This window comes from Onychostoma macrolepis, chromosome 05 (assembly GCF_012432095.1).
Source record: "Onychostoma macrolepis isolate SWU-2019 chromosome 05, ASM1243209v1, whole genome shotgun sequence".
In the NCBI taxonomy this organism is placed as follows: Eukaryota; Metazoa; Chordata; class Actinopteri; order Cypriniformes; family Cyprinidae; genus Onychostoma; species Onychostoma macrolepis.
In genome coordinates this window covers 15,562,092-15,579,345 of record NC_081159.1, presented here as the reverse complement: position 1 = coordinate 15,579,345, position 17,254 = coordinate 15,562,092, and the positions used below count along the sequence as shown (strand labels likewise).

The 17,254-nt window shown below is 39.7% G+C and overlaps 1 protein-coding gene across 2 annotated transcripts; it reads right to left on the bottom strand.

Moving 5' to 3' along the window:
- Positions 1 to 610: 610 nt before the first annotated feature.
- wdr44 (WD repeat domain 44) lies at positions 611 to 16,826 on the bottom strand. 2 transcript variants are annotated; one of them, XM_058776798.1, is made up of 20 exons: positions 16,534 to 16,826; positions 16,296 to 16,442; positions 14,825 to 14,858; positions 10,643 to 10,720; positions 9,393 to 9,999; positions 9,132 to 9,265; positions 8,940 to 9,032; positions 7,558 to 7,694; positions 6,837 to 6,920; positions 5,678 to 5,936; positions 5,423 to 5,561; positions 4,765 to 4,829; positions 4,513 to 4,629; positions 4,274 to 4,396; positions 3,186 to 3,377; positions 2,923 to 3,024; positions 2,676 to 2,791; positions 2,431 to 2,558; positions 1,439 to 1,573; positions 611 to 1,358 (listed from the first exon to the last, which is right to left on the bottom strand). In XM_058776798.1, exons 2-20 carry the CDS (start codon positions 16,370 to 16,372, stop codon positions 1,270 to 1,272), a joined length of 2,709 nt encoding a protein of 902 aa, XP_058632781.1. In that variant the 5' UTR covers positions 16,373 to 16,442; positions 16,534 to 16,826; the 3' UTR covers positions 611 to 1,269. The 2 variants fall into 2 exon arrangements, with proteins under 2 accessions (XP_058632781.1, XP_058632782.1); XM_058776799.1 differs by lacking the exons at positions 14,825 to 14,858; positions 16,296 to 16,442; positions 16,534 to 16,826 and adding an exon at positions 11,231 to 12,316.
- Positions 16,827 to 17,254: the final 428 nt, after the last annotated feature.

Here is a 17,254-nt window from a genome sequence, read left to right as displayed (position 1 = left end):
TGGGATTTGTTTTAAATATTTAATATGTAAAAATCTCAGGCGTCTTGTTGATTCTGAAGCATTGCGATTCAACTAGTGATTTCTAATTCAGTTCTAATAAGACAAGATGGGATACCATTTTGCTTATGAATGAAATTTTAAGAGATTGTTTCCCTGTAGCCCTGTCTTAAATGTCTTATATTGCAGTTTATTGCTGCAGGACTAAGGCATGTTCACACAGGTGAGCAGGAACCCTGGACATCTGTCTTCTGGTCAGTAGAAGGGCCCCCTTAATGTTAACGTTATCGGAACTGTGAACATAGTTTACATGTGATGCAAAACTGTTACTTGTGACAGGTTACAAAAATGTGATTGTCTATCACATGTAAAGATGTAAAGTGTCTAAAGAACTGTCCCACCAGTGCATGTGCATTATTTATGGTGATTTTACAATCTTTAAATACAGTATCCTGAAAAAGGGACTTTTTATTATAAATACAATTGGCTTATACATTGCCATTGCTCTAAAAGAAAAACATTTTATATTACATGGAAAATATTTCCTTTGCTCAGACATAGCAGTGAACAATATTTTATTGCATACATGCAAAAACAAAACAACACGCAGGGAAAATCTTTATATATTTTTTATTTCTGGAATCATACACATAAAAAAATCAGGTTCAATTATTTTGTACAACATAAAATAACACTGACAAAGATTCAAAAATTGAAACGAGTTCAGTTAGTGCTCATGTCAGAAATGTGAGATCTTGTGTTTTCCAGAAACATTGACTTTAGGGTTAAAGTGTGCAGGGGGAAATTCGAGTGTGTGTGTGTGTGTGTGTGTGTTTGAAGGGCTGACTACCTGTGTCTTCCATATCCATTCTGTCTCCATACAGGCTTGCAGTTTCACTCATCCATTAAAATGGCATCATTGCTCTATGCAAATTAAAGCCCTTTTTGTACATACAGTAACAATACCTCTTCAAATGATATCAAATTAAAAAGAAAGAAAGGTAAAGAAAGAGGTGTATAGCTGTAATGACGTTTGTCCCTGCTCCTCAACCATCCCCGCCTTCCAACTTCCTGGGTCCCTGTTCTCTGCATACAAGGCGGGGCTTATAATCTCCGCCTCCCAGAGCACTCTCCAGCAGCTGATTGGTCAATGAATGGGGGCTCAGTTAGGTGTAAAGTGGCACTGATTTTGTTTTAGCTCTGTCCAAAAGCTGAGAGGAGCTTTTAAATTAATTCTATATACTTGCTGGGTGTCCTATTCAGCACAAGCACTCAGTATTTCTTAACATTGACAAAAACTTTAATGGCTCCAGTGAAATCCGCAGAGAGCAAAACTTCAGAGTGGTCTGTTTTCAGGGCCCCTGAGGAGAAGAAGAAGAAGAATGAGTTACTTTTGTTTAGTGCACTTTTGTGATCTCACAATGCTATGTCCAGTCAGTACCTGATGGGATGGTCTCAGAGTCGTCTGTGCTGTCACTCTTACAGTCCGAGTCTGGCTTCTCTGTCCCTGCCTCCTGAGGCACGATGAGATCCGGATGCGGAGCAAAAATGGCTGAAGTAACTACGGCATTATGGGCTACAAAGCAGAAAGCACATGTAATTCAAGACCCTAAAAGTACATACAGTAATGTTTGTTAGAACTTCACTATTGTGGGTGGGGGGAGTAAGTGTGATAAAAAAAATTTTTAAAAAAAGAAATAAAAAAAATACTCCTACACCAGGTTTTATGTACTTGTTTGTAAGGTCAAAAAACGTGTGATACATCAATATGACTAAAATTATACTAATACCAATAATTAAATCAAATGAAAGAAATTACAAATGAACAAATAAAGAAATATTACTATTATTAAGTATTAAAACATTCAATTATTGTATATTAAAAGATAGAAACTCAAACAGGTTTGGCACGACATGAGGGTGAGTGACAATTTTCATTTTTGGGTGAACTATCCCTTTAAAGCTTCTTTTTCGTTGACAACAGCTGATTTACAGGTGTGTATCATTACAAGTTTATGAAGATGACTGGTACACAATGCGTCCCCAGATGCAAAAGACCCAAATGCAAAGATGAATGAGTGTGCAACAGCATTTGCTCCAGACGATGTTGCACAGAGACGGAAAGCAACAGATCATGAGCTGCTCATTTGTAAAAGATGTGCTTTACTCTGCACATATATTTAAATAAATTGCAGTCTTTTGATTTGAGAATCACACTCAGCCATATCACATTTACCTTTTGATTTTGACTAATCATGCAGCCTAATGATCATGACCATGTTTTGAACGTGGAGGCTGTACAACCTTCAGTCAGCCAAACATTCCAGACATTTACAATCTGACACACTGCCAAAACAAATAATTCCTGGAATATTTTTATATGTTTAACTGCCGCTGCTCTCAGCATGCGATTCATTTTTGTTCCATCATTACCTTTGATCCCTTCCCAGAAGTCATTGCGGTCTCTCCGTACAGAGGTGAATTTGCTCAGGTCGTGGTATGTGCTCCAAATGTACACATACTTGTCCTCTGAGCCGCTCACAATGAAAGAGTAGTCGTGACTACAAGAACAAGACGAGATCCTTGAGATTCACTCATATTTTCCAACTTTCAGTAGAAGTGTAAGATCAGAGATGGACATATCTGGGCTGTGTGTCGTTCAGACTTGCTCTTCTCACCTGAAGCTGGCTTTGATCTGACTGCTGCTGTTCACGTAGCCTTTGTACTTCATAGACAGAGACAAATCTCTGAGGTCATACAGGCGAATGCGAGAATCGTTTGACGTCACCAAGATCTGCAGTGAAAAAGGAAGTTAGCATTAACTGAGACTGAAAGATGGTGTCAAGTTTGATCACCTTGACATGAATAATGATGTTAAGTAAATATATAGGGTTTTAAGTCTATCCGCAGTCTCTTGCCTCTTACCTTGTTCTCTCCTGGCAGCGGCTCAATACCGGTTATTTTGCGGCCCACACGATTCCTGCCTCTAGTGGAGCGGACATGGATTTGGGTGTGATATTTAAGGCGCTAAGCAGAACACGATGAAAGAAGTAGTAAGTGATTAATAATCGACTATTTAGGGCTGGATTTCTAAATCACTGCTGTATATATTGTGCTTTTCAGAATCCCATTTCATTTCAAGTGACAATCATTGCTCCCATCTAAATCTTACAAGAACAAACACTCACCTCGGTGTCATAGAAAATGCAGCGTCCATCATAGGTGCCAATAACTGCATATTTTCCATTCTGGCAGAAGTTAGCTGCTGTTATCAGACGTGTCTGTCCGTCCACCTCATTCCACAGTGCCACTTTCTTATCTGGAATATTCCATAACCGTAATTTTCCATCCAAAGAACCACTCAAAAAATACCTGTCATCCTGAGAGAAAAACAGCTATTAAAACACACAAACTTTCAAATCATAGTAGGCACATACACTACCATTCAAATGTTTGGGGTCAGTTAGATTTTTTTTAAAGAAATTAATAGTTTTGTTTAGCAAGAACACATTAAACTGATTATAACTGACAGTAAAGACATTTATAGTATCTGATTTCAAAATAAAGGTATTTATTTGAACTGTCTATTTATCAAAGGATTCTGAAGAAATGCATCATGCTTCCACATAAATATTAAGCAGCACAACTTTTTTCAACATTGATAATAAGAAATGTTTCTTGAGCATCAAATGAGCATATTAGAATATGCTGAAAATTCAGCTTTGCTGTCAAAGGAATAAATTACATTTTAAAAAACCCTTTATAATAATATTTAACTAGGGGCCAGATTTACTAAACAGGGCAAATCAGAGTTAGAGTGCAATTCCATAAAAGCGCAGAGGGGAGGGGAAAATTCTGCGGGTGATTTACTAACAATGCGCACATTAAAGAACACAGACAAAGCCAGATAATTTCCATAATGACCAACTCACATCTACCAAGAGCAGCGCAAATTGCCGCCTGCTTTAAGACATGCTTTTTTTGGCGTTAAATAATGGCGCAAATACCAGTCATTTGACGAGTGCAAACGTTAGTAAATCGCATTGCATGATTGATTTTAATACTATCCTCCCATAAATCCTACAAATGCATATTCAATAAAGTCAGTCGCAAAAATAAATTCTTCACTGCGTAGCTTTAGTAAATCCTTACAGTACTATTTTAACGCCAAAAGACGGTTTGCGCTAGCACAAGCTGTTAGTAAATCTGGCCCTGTATTTGCTTTTTCCAACCCCAAACAGCAGTGTAAACTAGAGTACACGAGAAGCACACTTACCCTGGGATGAAATGCGATGGCTGTAACAAAGTCTATGTGCTGAAAACAGCAGAGACACTCCCTCCTGGAGATGTGCCATAAACGAACCGTCTTATCCATTGATGATGACAGCAGAAAGTAGTTCTACTCAGAAAAGAAGCGATATAATTATGTCCAATTCATCTTCATTATACTGTGAAATTCAAATGTTTTCCACACTTAAGTGGATCAGTAGAGCACTGATGACCATAAGCTCTCACCTTGGACCAGGACAGATCCAGCAGGTCAGCAGTGTGACCCTTATACTTGCAGAACGGAACTTGCCGGAATGGCACGTTTCTGTCCTCAGTGTCTGCATCTTCCACTGTAGCACCAAACTGAGCGAGAGGAAGCAGGAGAGACCAATATCATAGAGCTTCAAATAATCACTTGTAAGCATGAAATACAAAATAAAGAACAGGAAGACAAAAAAATAAATAAAATAAAAACTAAAATAAAAAAAAATGTCTTACCCCTCCCTCAGTATCTGATTTTGAGGAACAAAGACTCTCCTGAGAGGGAGATGGTGACACACGTCCTGCAAGATAAGAGAGACCAAAGAGTTGTTTTTTTTAAAGGAAACCCAGCACAAAAATAGTAATTACAGATATTTTACTCAATATATTTTTGTGTGATTTTTTGAGAATCACCCCTTAAGCTTAGCAACAAGCTAACACCAAACTTTACTGAAATCAATTGCAAGCACTCCATGCAGAGTGCTACTTGTGCTGCCTATGTAGAGAGCGCCAATTCTGGTCACTTATGAGGCTTCGAGATGCTTAATATCTCACTAGTGTTTAAAACAGGGCTGGTTGATTTGCAAACGTTCTACATGGGCAGCAAAACAATAGCGTTGTGCTTTGAAAATCAATAAAAGCGAATGACTTTCAGTGTTTACTTCCTAGACAAAGATCAAGCTTAACCTTGGGCTAAACTACACAGTAAGACAAGTGGTGATTCATTTTTAAATGTAAATCTAGCTCTAGTAATACATTTCATTATGAACAGGTCCATTCAACAGATTTGACAACCAGAAAGCGTTCAAATACTTTTTAGGGCCACTGTATAAGAACTATGTGAAAGTTACAGGATGTTATGAATCGACAAAGAGGTCTGCGTGTGTATGGTTACCTTCTGTGTTATATTTTATTCTCATGTTGTTGAAATAGTCATAGGCATTTTTTAGGACCCAGATCCGAACCACATTATCCTGCCCTGCTGTAGCCAACAGCCGTCCACAATGAGAGAATTTCATTGTCCAGACGGCACCCTGAGAGAGACACAGGGGAAAGAGGAGTGGTCAAATCACTGAATTATTAACTAACTACATCACAGATCACAAAACATGCTAAAGTTCACATTAAAGGTCACACACGCTCTCCTCACCATGTGTTCTCCACTCAGGTCCTGCACTACTTTGATTTGGTCAAAGTCAAAGGGCCCTTTGAAACTGTGAGCAGCTTTAAACTTGACCGGTCGGGTGTACGGCATCCCCTCATCATCACTGGAGGATGGGTCATCCTGATCTGTGTGGAACACTTCATCCCGAACGCTTTTGACTTTATTTACTGCTCTCTCTCCGTATTCCTCTGCCAAGTGCTTCGCCCTCTTCACAGACTTGCCCAGAAACTTTTTCAGCTGTGTACTGAGCGAATAGAGAAGAACAGACAGAATGTGTCTAAAAAAAAATAACCCTCAGTGGTCCTTCGAGATATAGGCTTTTTATTTGGTCATAATTACACTACCGTTCAAAAGTTTGAAGTTTGTAATATTTTGAAAGAAAATCAATGCATTTGCATGTGCGGTTTGTTTTTTTTTTAAAATAAATCAATGCATTTGACACTGAAGACTGCTGAAAATTCAGTTTTGCCATTACAGGAATAAATTGCATTTTAAAATACAATAAAATAGAAAATGGTTATTTTTTTAAATCATAAAAATTATTTCACAATATTACTGTTTTACTGTATTTTTGATCAAATAAATGCAGCCTTGGTGAATGTAAGAGATTTCTTTAAATAAACATAAAAATCATATGGGATGTTCCCGTGACAACGCAGCACGGTGTGCGTCAGCAGATTCGCTGGCGGACAACCGCATAAAAAAAATAATACATTTCATAATTTAAAAAGCTTTATATATATTATTTTTTATATATTATATAGCATATTTTAAAAACTTTTAAAAATATAAAATGTATGTTTATTTGCAACAGTTATGCTAACAGCAATAAAAAGACTATTGACATTTAAACAGCGACATCTGCTGACGCACACCGTGCTGCGTTGTCACGGGAACATCCCAGCTGAAGATAATGAGGAAATTACGCTCCCTTCACCAAGTGCATTCCAAACGACTACATAAATGACACGCACGTGCCCTGCTCACTCCCAAGTCCCCACTCCGAAGGGATAGGGATGATCACTTCCATTTGGAAAATGCCCATGAATCGTTCAACCGCGATTCGTGTATCGTTACACCCCTACTTATTTGTGTATTTGTACTCAAAACTATGACTAGTTATATATAAAAATCCATCTCTTACGTTCTCTGTTTCAGTTTTCCTCCATCTGTGTCTGTAAGAGCAGGCTGGGACTTTTCATCATCATCCGACTGTGCTGCATCATTTCTGCCAAGAAAAAAAGAAAGTGTGAGATCCCACCCTAAAGCGTTCAGAGCTGCTGGCTTTCAAAATAAGGTTGCATTTAATCCTGATGTAAAATGAGAAATTAGAAACACTGATCCAGGACCAGATCCAGCTACCCAACTGTTTCAGATTAACCACACTAACAGAAACTACAAAACTGTTATCAGCTCAGCATTATGAAGCACTTCTTGCCAAAATGTTCCACTTGTGTTCAAGTGGTTTCAAATCAGACGAGAGCGGAAAAGGAGAAGGGATTACATGCCTTCTCCCTTCTAAAGAGAAAAACAGTCTGTAGGTTTCATTCTGGCTGATAAAATGAGGGCAGTAGAGAGTGTAGCGAATCGGATTACTGATAGGATTCGATTCTGCTGCCTGAGGGCCCCACCACATCAGCACAAGCAGAGTGTCATAAAGGAAAATGATCCTTGATATTACACATGAAATGTAAAATCAGCTCAGAAGAGTTCCAAAATTCTGTGATGGATTGTGGATTATAGGATACAGTAGGACATCTTAGGCGCCATGACGTCTCGAAAATTTGTCCATGTTTTCATGGAGCCAAATCAGAGAACTTGTGTATCTACGTCTTAGATTCAAGTGAACAGTTGGTGGTTCTTACGAGATATACTCCTTGGTTCTCCTCATGATGTGCAGTGTGAGCGGGTTGATTCCAGTCGGTAGTTTCTCTTCTGCCTGGATCAAAGGGATCTCCTCACCAGTATCCAGATTCTTGATCATCACGCTTGCAAGAATCTCCTGCATAACAAACACACACAATTACTGCCTTGAGTAATAATCATTATAAGAAATTCATTACATCACAAAGACATAAAAACTGCAGCAGGCCATGTAAAAAACAACCAATCAAAAGCCTCTCCCAAATGAATGAAGGTACAGTCGCCCTCCTAATGTAGTTATCACTCACATACCTGCTTTTCAGCTAATCAGTTACAACTACTAGGTGACCTAACCATACTAATATAGTCATGCTTAAGTTTAGAATGTATCCCTCCCACTTTTTAGTTCACAGAATGCTACAGGAATGAGTCCTAAAACCAAGAAGCAAGTATGGTTCCATCATCCCGAAGTCAATGGCAAAAGTTTTATTCTACAACATAAAATATAATCAGTAACAATCCCACTAGTGATTTTTTTTAAAACGTATGCATCTTACTGGTTACTAACAAGTAGCTAAATGGAATTACAGAGGTTGTCCGTGATGTTAAATATCATTAAGCTGAACAGGTAAACTCTACTCAATAGTCCAATAGTAATCTATTCAACAGTCCACTTTTACAACCTTGTTGTATTTATACTTACGCTCTTGCAAGCTATCATAACTCAAAGTGTCCAACTTGTAGATTTCTAATAAAAACTGAAAGAGTTGTTGGAAGCTTAGTGGTGGTGTTGTTGACTGTGGAATAGTTCATTTATAAGACTTAGTTCACACTGCAGGCTAAAGTGGCCCAAATCTGATTTTCTTATGACAGTCTGAACAGCACAAATCCGATTTTTTCAAATCAGGCCCAGGCCACTTTCATATGTGGTCCTAAATCGGATACATATCCGATGTTTTGCAATGCGATTTCAGTTTGAACAGCCATTTTTACGTCAAAAAATTTTTACGTCTTCTTCTGCGCATGCGGGTCACTTCAGGGCCGTATACGGTTCACACATGAGACTGATGGCAGTCGCATTTAAATGACAATGTGAACAACAGCGCAAAAAAAAAAAAAAAAAAAATCGGATTTCAGCAAAAAATCCGATCTGAGCATTAAGACCTGCAGTATGAACTAAGTCTAAGAGTCTTAGACCCACAGAGCTTATTTTCTGTACTAACCCAAAAGCTAATAGAAAAGTTCTATTGACTTTTTGTTGAGGGAACCAGTGTCGACCTCTAGGTTGGCCTACAAAACTACATCATCCCTGCAGCACTCTATTCTTATGCTCAACTTGCAACATAGGTTTACATAAATTTAAGCATGTGCGCACAAACATTACCTCATCTGTAAGCTCTCTTCCTGAGTTGGATCTTGGTCTTTGCGGTCCAGCAGTCTCGCTTCCAGTAGGACTTGATGTTTGCTCATCGTTTTCCTGCTTATACAAAAGAACAGACAGAAATGTATGATGTCAAATATTCATGCGAAATCTGAATATTTATATTATTTGAAATGGCTGTAATTAAATGTGAACCTGTGCAGTGACCACTTTATCACCACTAGTGGCACTAGCGAGGTCCAGTGAGTGCTGGAGTTCTTTAGCAATACATCGTACTGTGGCGTTTGGGCTGACCAATCCACACAGCTCGTCCGCTGGCTCTACAGAGACTGACCAATCATAGAGAATGTTATCGCTTTAGTCATTAATTAGTTAATATTTCACATTTCATTTTATACCAATAAGAAGTGTTAACTGCCACAGATAGAGTGTCATTTTTACTTGTTAAAGTCTTACCTTCTAGCCCTGCTGGTCGCATCAGTTCCTGGGATTTTTTAGCAGAAAAGCTGGGCCGTGAGGGGGGAGGTGGCCTTGGAGGTGGAGCCCCAGAGGGCGGAGGTGGCCTTGAGGGCGGTTGCTTCTTGGTGCTAGCTACAATATCTGGCTCCACTGTAAACTGTCTGGGAGGTTTGGAGGGGCCAGGGCCATCTGCATCACTCATAGGGACCTGCTCAAGAATATAAGCCGTTTCTGCACAAGGCAGGGACGCGGGTTGTGATGGCTGACCCAAAGCGCTTGTAATGTCAGGTGGGGGTGGCATAGCCTGGTCCTGACCTGCTTGGGCAGGACCAGCCACATCCGGTGCTCTGTCCTGAATGTCCTGTGACCTCACTTCCTTCGGCCTTACATCAGGCAACTGCTCAATGCAACCCGACTCATGTGGCGTTACATCAGGACCCTCTGGAGGCACTAGGGCTCCCTCAGGAACCAGGTTTTCTTTAACACTGCAGCCTTCTGCTTCTGCCCTCTCCCCTTCAGATGTGGCCGCACAGGCCTCATCTCCTCTCAACAACTGATCTTCCACTCCACTTTTCTGACTCTCTTCTATAATACTGTCAATGATCTGGAAAGAACAATCAGAAAGAGGGACAGTCAGAAAATTGTGCTTTAGCATTCATGTAGAATGCAATTGTTCATCAAAACAAAAGCTTTGTTTACACTAGGCATCTAATCTTGTAGCGTTTCCCTACAACATCAATAATTATTTATGTCTAAAGGGAGCTCAGGGTTCACATTTATTGATCAAGAAGACTTTGGCATCCGACCAACTTGCAATACGCACTCAGGAGGAGTAGAATTATCAGGAGAGTTTCAAACATATACCCCGCATTGATTTTTGTTTACTGGCACAATTTACTGAGTGTTTTGATGCAAGGATTTTTCCTTTTCTTTTCTTTTGAAAGTTTATTTAACAAGCTACTTATTTTTCTACCCTAATAAAGCATGATTAGACAGCAAGTTGAGATTTAATATTTGCATTAAGCATTTTTCTTGCTGGGTTGCAAGTAACCCGTTGACATAGACCACTTAAGAGAAATGACCTGTTTTTTTTGGGCAGACATCCAACTACAAACATACACTAGAGAGCACAGAATGCTTCTGTTATAATTAATTATAAGTGAAATGAAGAGAAAATGAAAAGAGAGACTATATATAAGGAATAAAAAGCGGCAAGTAAGAACTGCAAAGCTTTATCATGGCCAAACCTGAAGAGAATCGTCATGGCGGGATTCAGGCTGAGCCAATCCAGCAGCGACTTCTTGTACCACATTCTCTGCAGGACCCTACAGGCAATCAAAAGCAACAGATGAAAAACCACCCAATTCTTAAATACGCAACTTCCTGTTAGTTATTTATACAAAAAAAAAAAGTCAAATGTCAAAGGTCCTTACAAAGTCAAACAGAGTTCCAGAATTCTCAAAAAGTTCTTTAAAGGGGTGGTTGATTGCGATTTCACTTTTTTTTTTTTTTTTTTGTTAACAAGTGTTTATTAAATTTTCTTCTGGGAACAATAGTATAAAACAAAAAGCAGCTGTGTAAATTTAGAACCCACCCCAACCCTTGGAAGACTTAAAAAAATAAATAAATAATAATAAAAATTAATTAATTAATATTAATAGATAAATATTTTTTACAAAGATTTTAGAAAAGATGATAACATTAAAAGCTGAATGCCATAAATTTACAGTTTTCACATTAGATCAACGTATACGAGAAGTTGAGAGTTCCATCGAGATAATATCCAACAAATACACAGTCAAGTTTTTTCTGTCCATTGTGTGAGGAGGACTCACATCTTTGTTGGCCGGACAAGGTGAAGTCCCAAAAGTCATTCATGAAAAAATGGCGCGGAGTCAAACATATTTCAGTACCCAACAAATATGATAGGTCCCGTGAGAGCTGAGTCCAAAAAGGTGAGAGAGAGAGGCACTCCCCCCCAAAAAAATGCAAAAACGTGCCTTAAGTCGATCCTTGCGAACAGAGACTACACTCAAGCCTAGTTCACACTACACGACTTTACACGTAGGCAGATCGCTGTGCTGTTCAGACTACATGACTTGATTGTCTGTCTTTAAGTCGTTGTGGTGTTCACACTATGTGACTCTGTATAAATGATCAGCAACCAGGGGTTACACACTACACGAGCTGACAACAACTCTGTCACCCAACGACTCGATTTGGTCCCTAAACCACGTTTTGTCATGAAAACACGCAAGAATTGACCGTTTGCAAAGAGCTTGATTGACATGCCATCTGACCAATCAGAAGGCTTATATTATGTGCAGCCGCTGCTGCCTGTCTTCATAGAAATACATGTTAAAACGGGGTAAAAAAGATCGACTGATATGAATATGTGCGGAGGGTTAAGTTGTGCTGTTGTTGGCTGCCATGGTAACAGCAATAAGCTAAGGTATTCCTTTACAGTCTACTTGCTTTGCGCACCATAAAATCTGTCATGTCCGGCGCTGTATGCATGGATGCAGCGCTTAAGTTAAAATACTGAGTGAGAAATAATAAAATAATGTTTAAACGTGTGCTCTTATCATTCTGTGGACAAAATCCCATGAACTTCGCCCCGAATAGGAGCTTTATATGCACATGTGCGCTCATCTGTTTTCAATGTAGGTTAACCGTGACGCTTCATGTCATCTTCCCACTCATTAAACTATGACAGGTCCTTTACTGCAAAAAGACGGTCACTGCGACACTCTAAAGTGATGAAACTACGACGCCATGTGCTTTTTAAAACCATTTTTATAGGTTTCACATTATATTGTTGGCTCGGAAAATATGTAAATGCGCATGCCCAGTAGCCGCAGCTGTATGAGATGGTCCTCACTGCAGAACACAAGATCCAGGGGGTGGAGTTGGATCTAGATCCAACTCCTCCCACCTTACATAGACCTAAACCCACCCATCCCCACCCCTAAACCTACCCATCTCCACCCCTAAACCTACCAATCTCCACCCCCTGGATGTGGATCCAACTCCGCCCCCTGGATCTTTTGTTCTGCAGTGAGGGGCTACTGAGCTGTATCCCTAGCCTTAACCACAAATCAGACAGAAGAGCAGATTAACTTCGGTGGACTTCAATTTGAAAAATGGTGTGTCCCGCGGTTGAAATAAAACACTTTCTGATGTTTATTCATATTCATTTTGTGCATTAAGTAAATATGAAAAGACAATCGGTTCACGTGTTTGAACTGAGGCAATACAGTGATCTGTCACGACACATTGAAAAGCCACAAAACAGTATTAATTGTTTGAATTTCTTTACAAATAACTCAATTTAAAAGCTAAGAGTCCTGAGATCTTGTTTCATATCAGAGGGAACCTGCTCTGTCTTCTCTGTTGATGTGTTGTCAGTTTCCTCTTTGATCTGCGATGTATTTTTCACTGCGTGAGAACACGTGTGTACGGTGTACATTGTTTGTCGGTCATGGCAACAGTAACTAGGGTAGGCGGGTTTTGTGAAAGGTCTGCCTTGCTCTTTCATTGGCTGTAGCTCGTCACGACACCTGACACCACGTGATCTCGAGTCAGCCGACTGGAGATCGAGTCAGCGAGCGTCTTTGATGCATCGTTGTGTAGTTCACACAAAGATTGCGGAGCGCCGATCACCCACTGATTTTCCCCCGATTACAGCCCGACCTGTCGGCGAGCTCATTAACTTGCAAATCGGGCTTAAATCGGACTTAAAATCCTGTAGTGTGAACTAGCCTTAGGAGAAGACGACAGATTCATATAAAAACCTTTCATTGGAGTCAAGTAAACCCTATGCAGCAATTTCCAATGAATCATTTGGTGATTAGTGTTTTTAGAAGACAATGCAATTTCACTTTTTTAACGTTATCTAGTGTGTAATGTTGCTGTTTGAGCATAAACAATATCTGAAATGTTGCGGTGCTGAAAGTTCAATGCAAACGGAGATATTGTCTTTTAAAATTATGTCAGTTTAATGCCTACAAAAACGGCTCGTAGGGACTACAACGAGCTACTTCCCGGGTTCTTTACGTCACAAACCCAGATAAACCCTGCCCCCGGAAACATGCAGCAAAGGGGGTGAGGCCATTGTTGTGCTGCTTTAGAGAAGAGGAAGAGAAAACTAGAGGTGCATGTAAAATATATGAATCACAATTCTGTCTTATAACGATTCTAATGTATTAAGTTACAAAATCAATGTTCTAAAGCAGCGTTTCTCAATACTGTTGCTCGCATCCCCTGCTCTGCATCTCTCTCTCTCATCCAGATCATCAGATCAGCTCCAACAATGAAATGTTCCATTTATACACTTATTTTCAGCGTTATACATGGACGCGCGTGCGGTTACCGTACTGTATTAAAGCTTTAATCAGGATAAAACCATATATTAAAAGCTAACAGAAGCAGTAGCATTTACAAATAACAGCGTATATGAAAGTATGAGACAACAACAAACAAAAAACATACCATTAAGAGCCATGCTTGCACAGGTTCTGCGTGATCCCCTTCACTAATATTCTCTGCGTCTCAATCGGGCTCAAATTGATAAGCAATATAGATGACGCCATTGTTTACAATACAACCGGAGCACATGCCGGTGAGGTGAGGGGCAGGATGTTTAGACGTGCACTAGAGGCGGTTTAGCCAGTCACAACACACTGGACCAGCTAACCAATCTGAGCCCATTGAGCATTTCTGAGGGAGGGGCTTTATAAAAGCAGGAAATGATCAGCGCATTTATAGGAGAAGGGAGAGAGCAGAGAGCAGTGTAGAATAAAGGTAAATTATGTGAAAAATAATGCCTTTTTTTAAAAAGTAAGCATTAACACATGTTAGACTGCACCCCATAAACACAATCAAGCCTAGGAAAAAAAAAAGTCAACCACCCTTTTAAAAATACTTCAACAGCAGTTGAGCCCTGGTTTGTTTGGCAGGATCGGTTTTATTTAAATAATTAAACAGAACTAAAGCAAAGCCTCAAACTCTACTATCAACCTCTGATCATCTTTCCATCCTGCACTCACGTGACTAAAGTACTTCTCTAAAAGGTTAGAGCTATCAACCAACTAAGACATATGCCTCAAACAAACTCATACACTGGCCAACACAGAATCCAACTGTATGCAGCCCCTCCAACTTTCCATGTTCATTTCATACATGTTTTTGCTCAAGTTATTATTATTTCAGCTACCAATAAGGTTGTAGTGCATTTAATTCCACTTTACCCAATTTACCAACGCAATCAAATCAGCAGATTCTGTCTGGAATCACCCATGGGCCTTTCTATTTGTTTAGTAAATTCTCACTAATTTACTCACATGACTGAATTAGACTAATTTTTCCACACATTTTCACTTTGTAGTGTACAGGTAGAAACATTTGTGTAAATAACAGGAAACTCTTACCCCAGGCTGAGGAAGTTCAAACTTTGCCGGTGACCTATAAAGAGTAAAAGAACAAATAATTAATCACACAGGTCTCCAGGACACACACAGCTCCATTTTGACACATAGACACATATTTGTTCAAAACGTGTGGATTTTGAGTGTTCATTTGCTTCAGCACTTTAAGTCAAGTTAAGTCTAATTAGTGTTCGTCAATAAAGTTGTGCGTGTACATAAACAGTCAGTGGGTGTGAGGGCTCCTCCCAGCACTTAGTTTACATGAAGTCTGAGCCTAATTAAAACTAGCTAGTGTGGCCTGCCTGACACAGCATTCATGAACAGACAAGCCCCTCAATCTCATTCATAACACACCCTTTATCCAGCAACTCTAAGCATAAGCCCAGCAACCAAACACAAACTTTTAAATTTGCCTTCAGCAATCACTGATGACACTGTCATAACATTCCTCCGACACTGTCACAGCTCCTTTCACACACACCTTTGACCCCAGTCATGCTGTGATAACAAGAACGGGTGGATTTTTCTATACTTAACAAGTAGAGTCGTTCTTCATAAAAGAGCAATTACTTTTCTGAACCTTCAAGTCTTCAAATCTTTGTTCACACTGAGAATCTGAGTCACTGGGTTTCTGAGTCATCCGGGCTCCTTTTCTGAAAATAGCGTGAAAATAGTCATGTTTGTGACTAAAACAATGCCTGTCAAACAAGTCTCAGTCTAAATACATGATTTACAAAATGTAAGACAGTAATTTTATAAACTGTTTGAATTAGTAGAGAATGGTACTTGAATACAGTGGGAAAATTGCAAACTGGACGACACTTCTCCTAAAATCAGGTACATAACCTCTAGTGCTGGAAATGGCTGAGATTCACTGGGGGCACATATTTCATATTTTTAAACCACAGACGCAGAAAATCCCACTATATTTATGTATGAAATTTGCATAATGTTTGGAGGCTATTTCATGGATAAAAGTACTCTATATTTTGAGGTGGACTCCATCCCCTAAATTCCCAGACCTGATATGCTTATATTATTCAAAACCTCAACCTTAATGACTTTCCTTCCTCAAAGGAACACACTAAGAAAGTTCTTTTTTAGGATTTAAAAGCATTTAAAACCATTTGGTTCAAGTGACAGCACCAAAACAACATAACAGCAACATTATCTGAACGCTACGTGTCAAGGCGAGACTGTGGCTATGGTTCAAAACCACTCAGCTGACTCGAACGGCCAAAAAATACTGTCTAGGTAGAGAGCTCACTAGTGCAAAAGTCATATGACTTTATGTATCCATATAATAAACAGTACATGGCTGTACGAAATCAGTAAATCTATAAACAAGCAATGGAGCAACTGTTGACAGCTTTGACAGGCGCAGGTTCATTTTCCATTCACATGACGGACATCAGCCATGAACCTGGCGCATTAAGAATAATATGCATTTTGTTATATTTAAAATGAGACTCACGCATGAGGTGAGGGAGTGAAGTTGACATCCTCCGCCGCATCGTAAAACTCCTCCGTGTCGCTGGTGTCCGACGCCATTGAGCCCGGGCTGCATACAGAGGCCGCCGCCACTGCTGCTGTTTCAGCAAACGAGGAGAAAGTCCTAGAGCTTGTGAACCAGAAAACGGGAAAATAAACGACTGACACGTATCTGGACGCGCGTCTATGGCATGAGTGCTGGGAGAGGCCGCTCCGCTCACCTGAATGTACGATAACGCGAGCAGACACACGGCCTAGATTACACGATCTCAGACAGCAGGGTTACGTTTTATTCTTTTACAAACACAATCAGCCGGTTATGTCGATCTAATCAGGCGGTAATGCAATGTGAAGGTCCGCCCGAAGCTTTCCGTGCGCACTGTCAGTGATCCTAGCATATCGGGAAGATCCCCTACCGGGATTTATGATCGAAAACAAACCGAGGAGGAGGAAGAGAAACGGCGACAGGTCTTCTCGCGTCCGCCGAAGTCTCGCAATATCTCGCGGTGCTTGGAGTCATGATCCATGGACAGCTGATTCGTACTCTCTATTGTGAAGCATACTGCACGGGCTGAGGTTCTTCCGATGAATCCTTGATCAGTGAAAGAGGGAGATAGATAGATAGATAGATAGATAGATAGATAGATAGATAGATAGATAGATAGATAGATAGATAGATAGATAGATAGATAGATAGATAGATAGATAGATAGATAGATAGATAGATAGATAGATAGATATTTTGTGATTCCTATTTTCATCCACTGGAGAGTGCAGTAGGCTTAGGTCAGTGTAATTCTGTATCATAGCAAATTTATAGATTATAGATCGATGTTAGTTGTTATTCTTAAATTAAACATGTGAAACGAGCAGTATATGCAAGCAGCGAGAATTGCTTCTTTTTTTTTAACCCTTTGTAAATATATATAGTGCATTAATTCC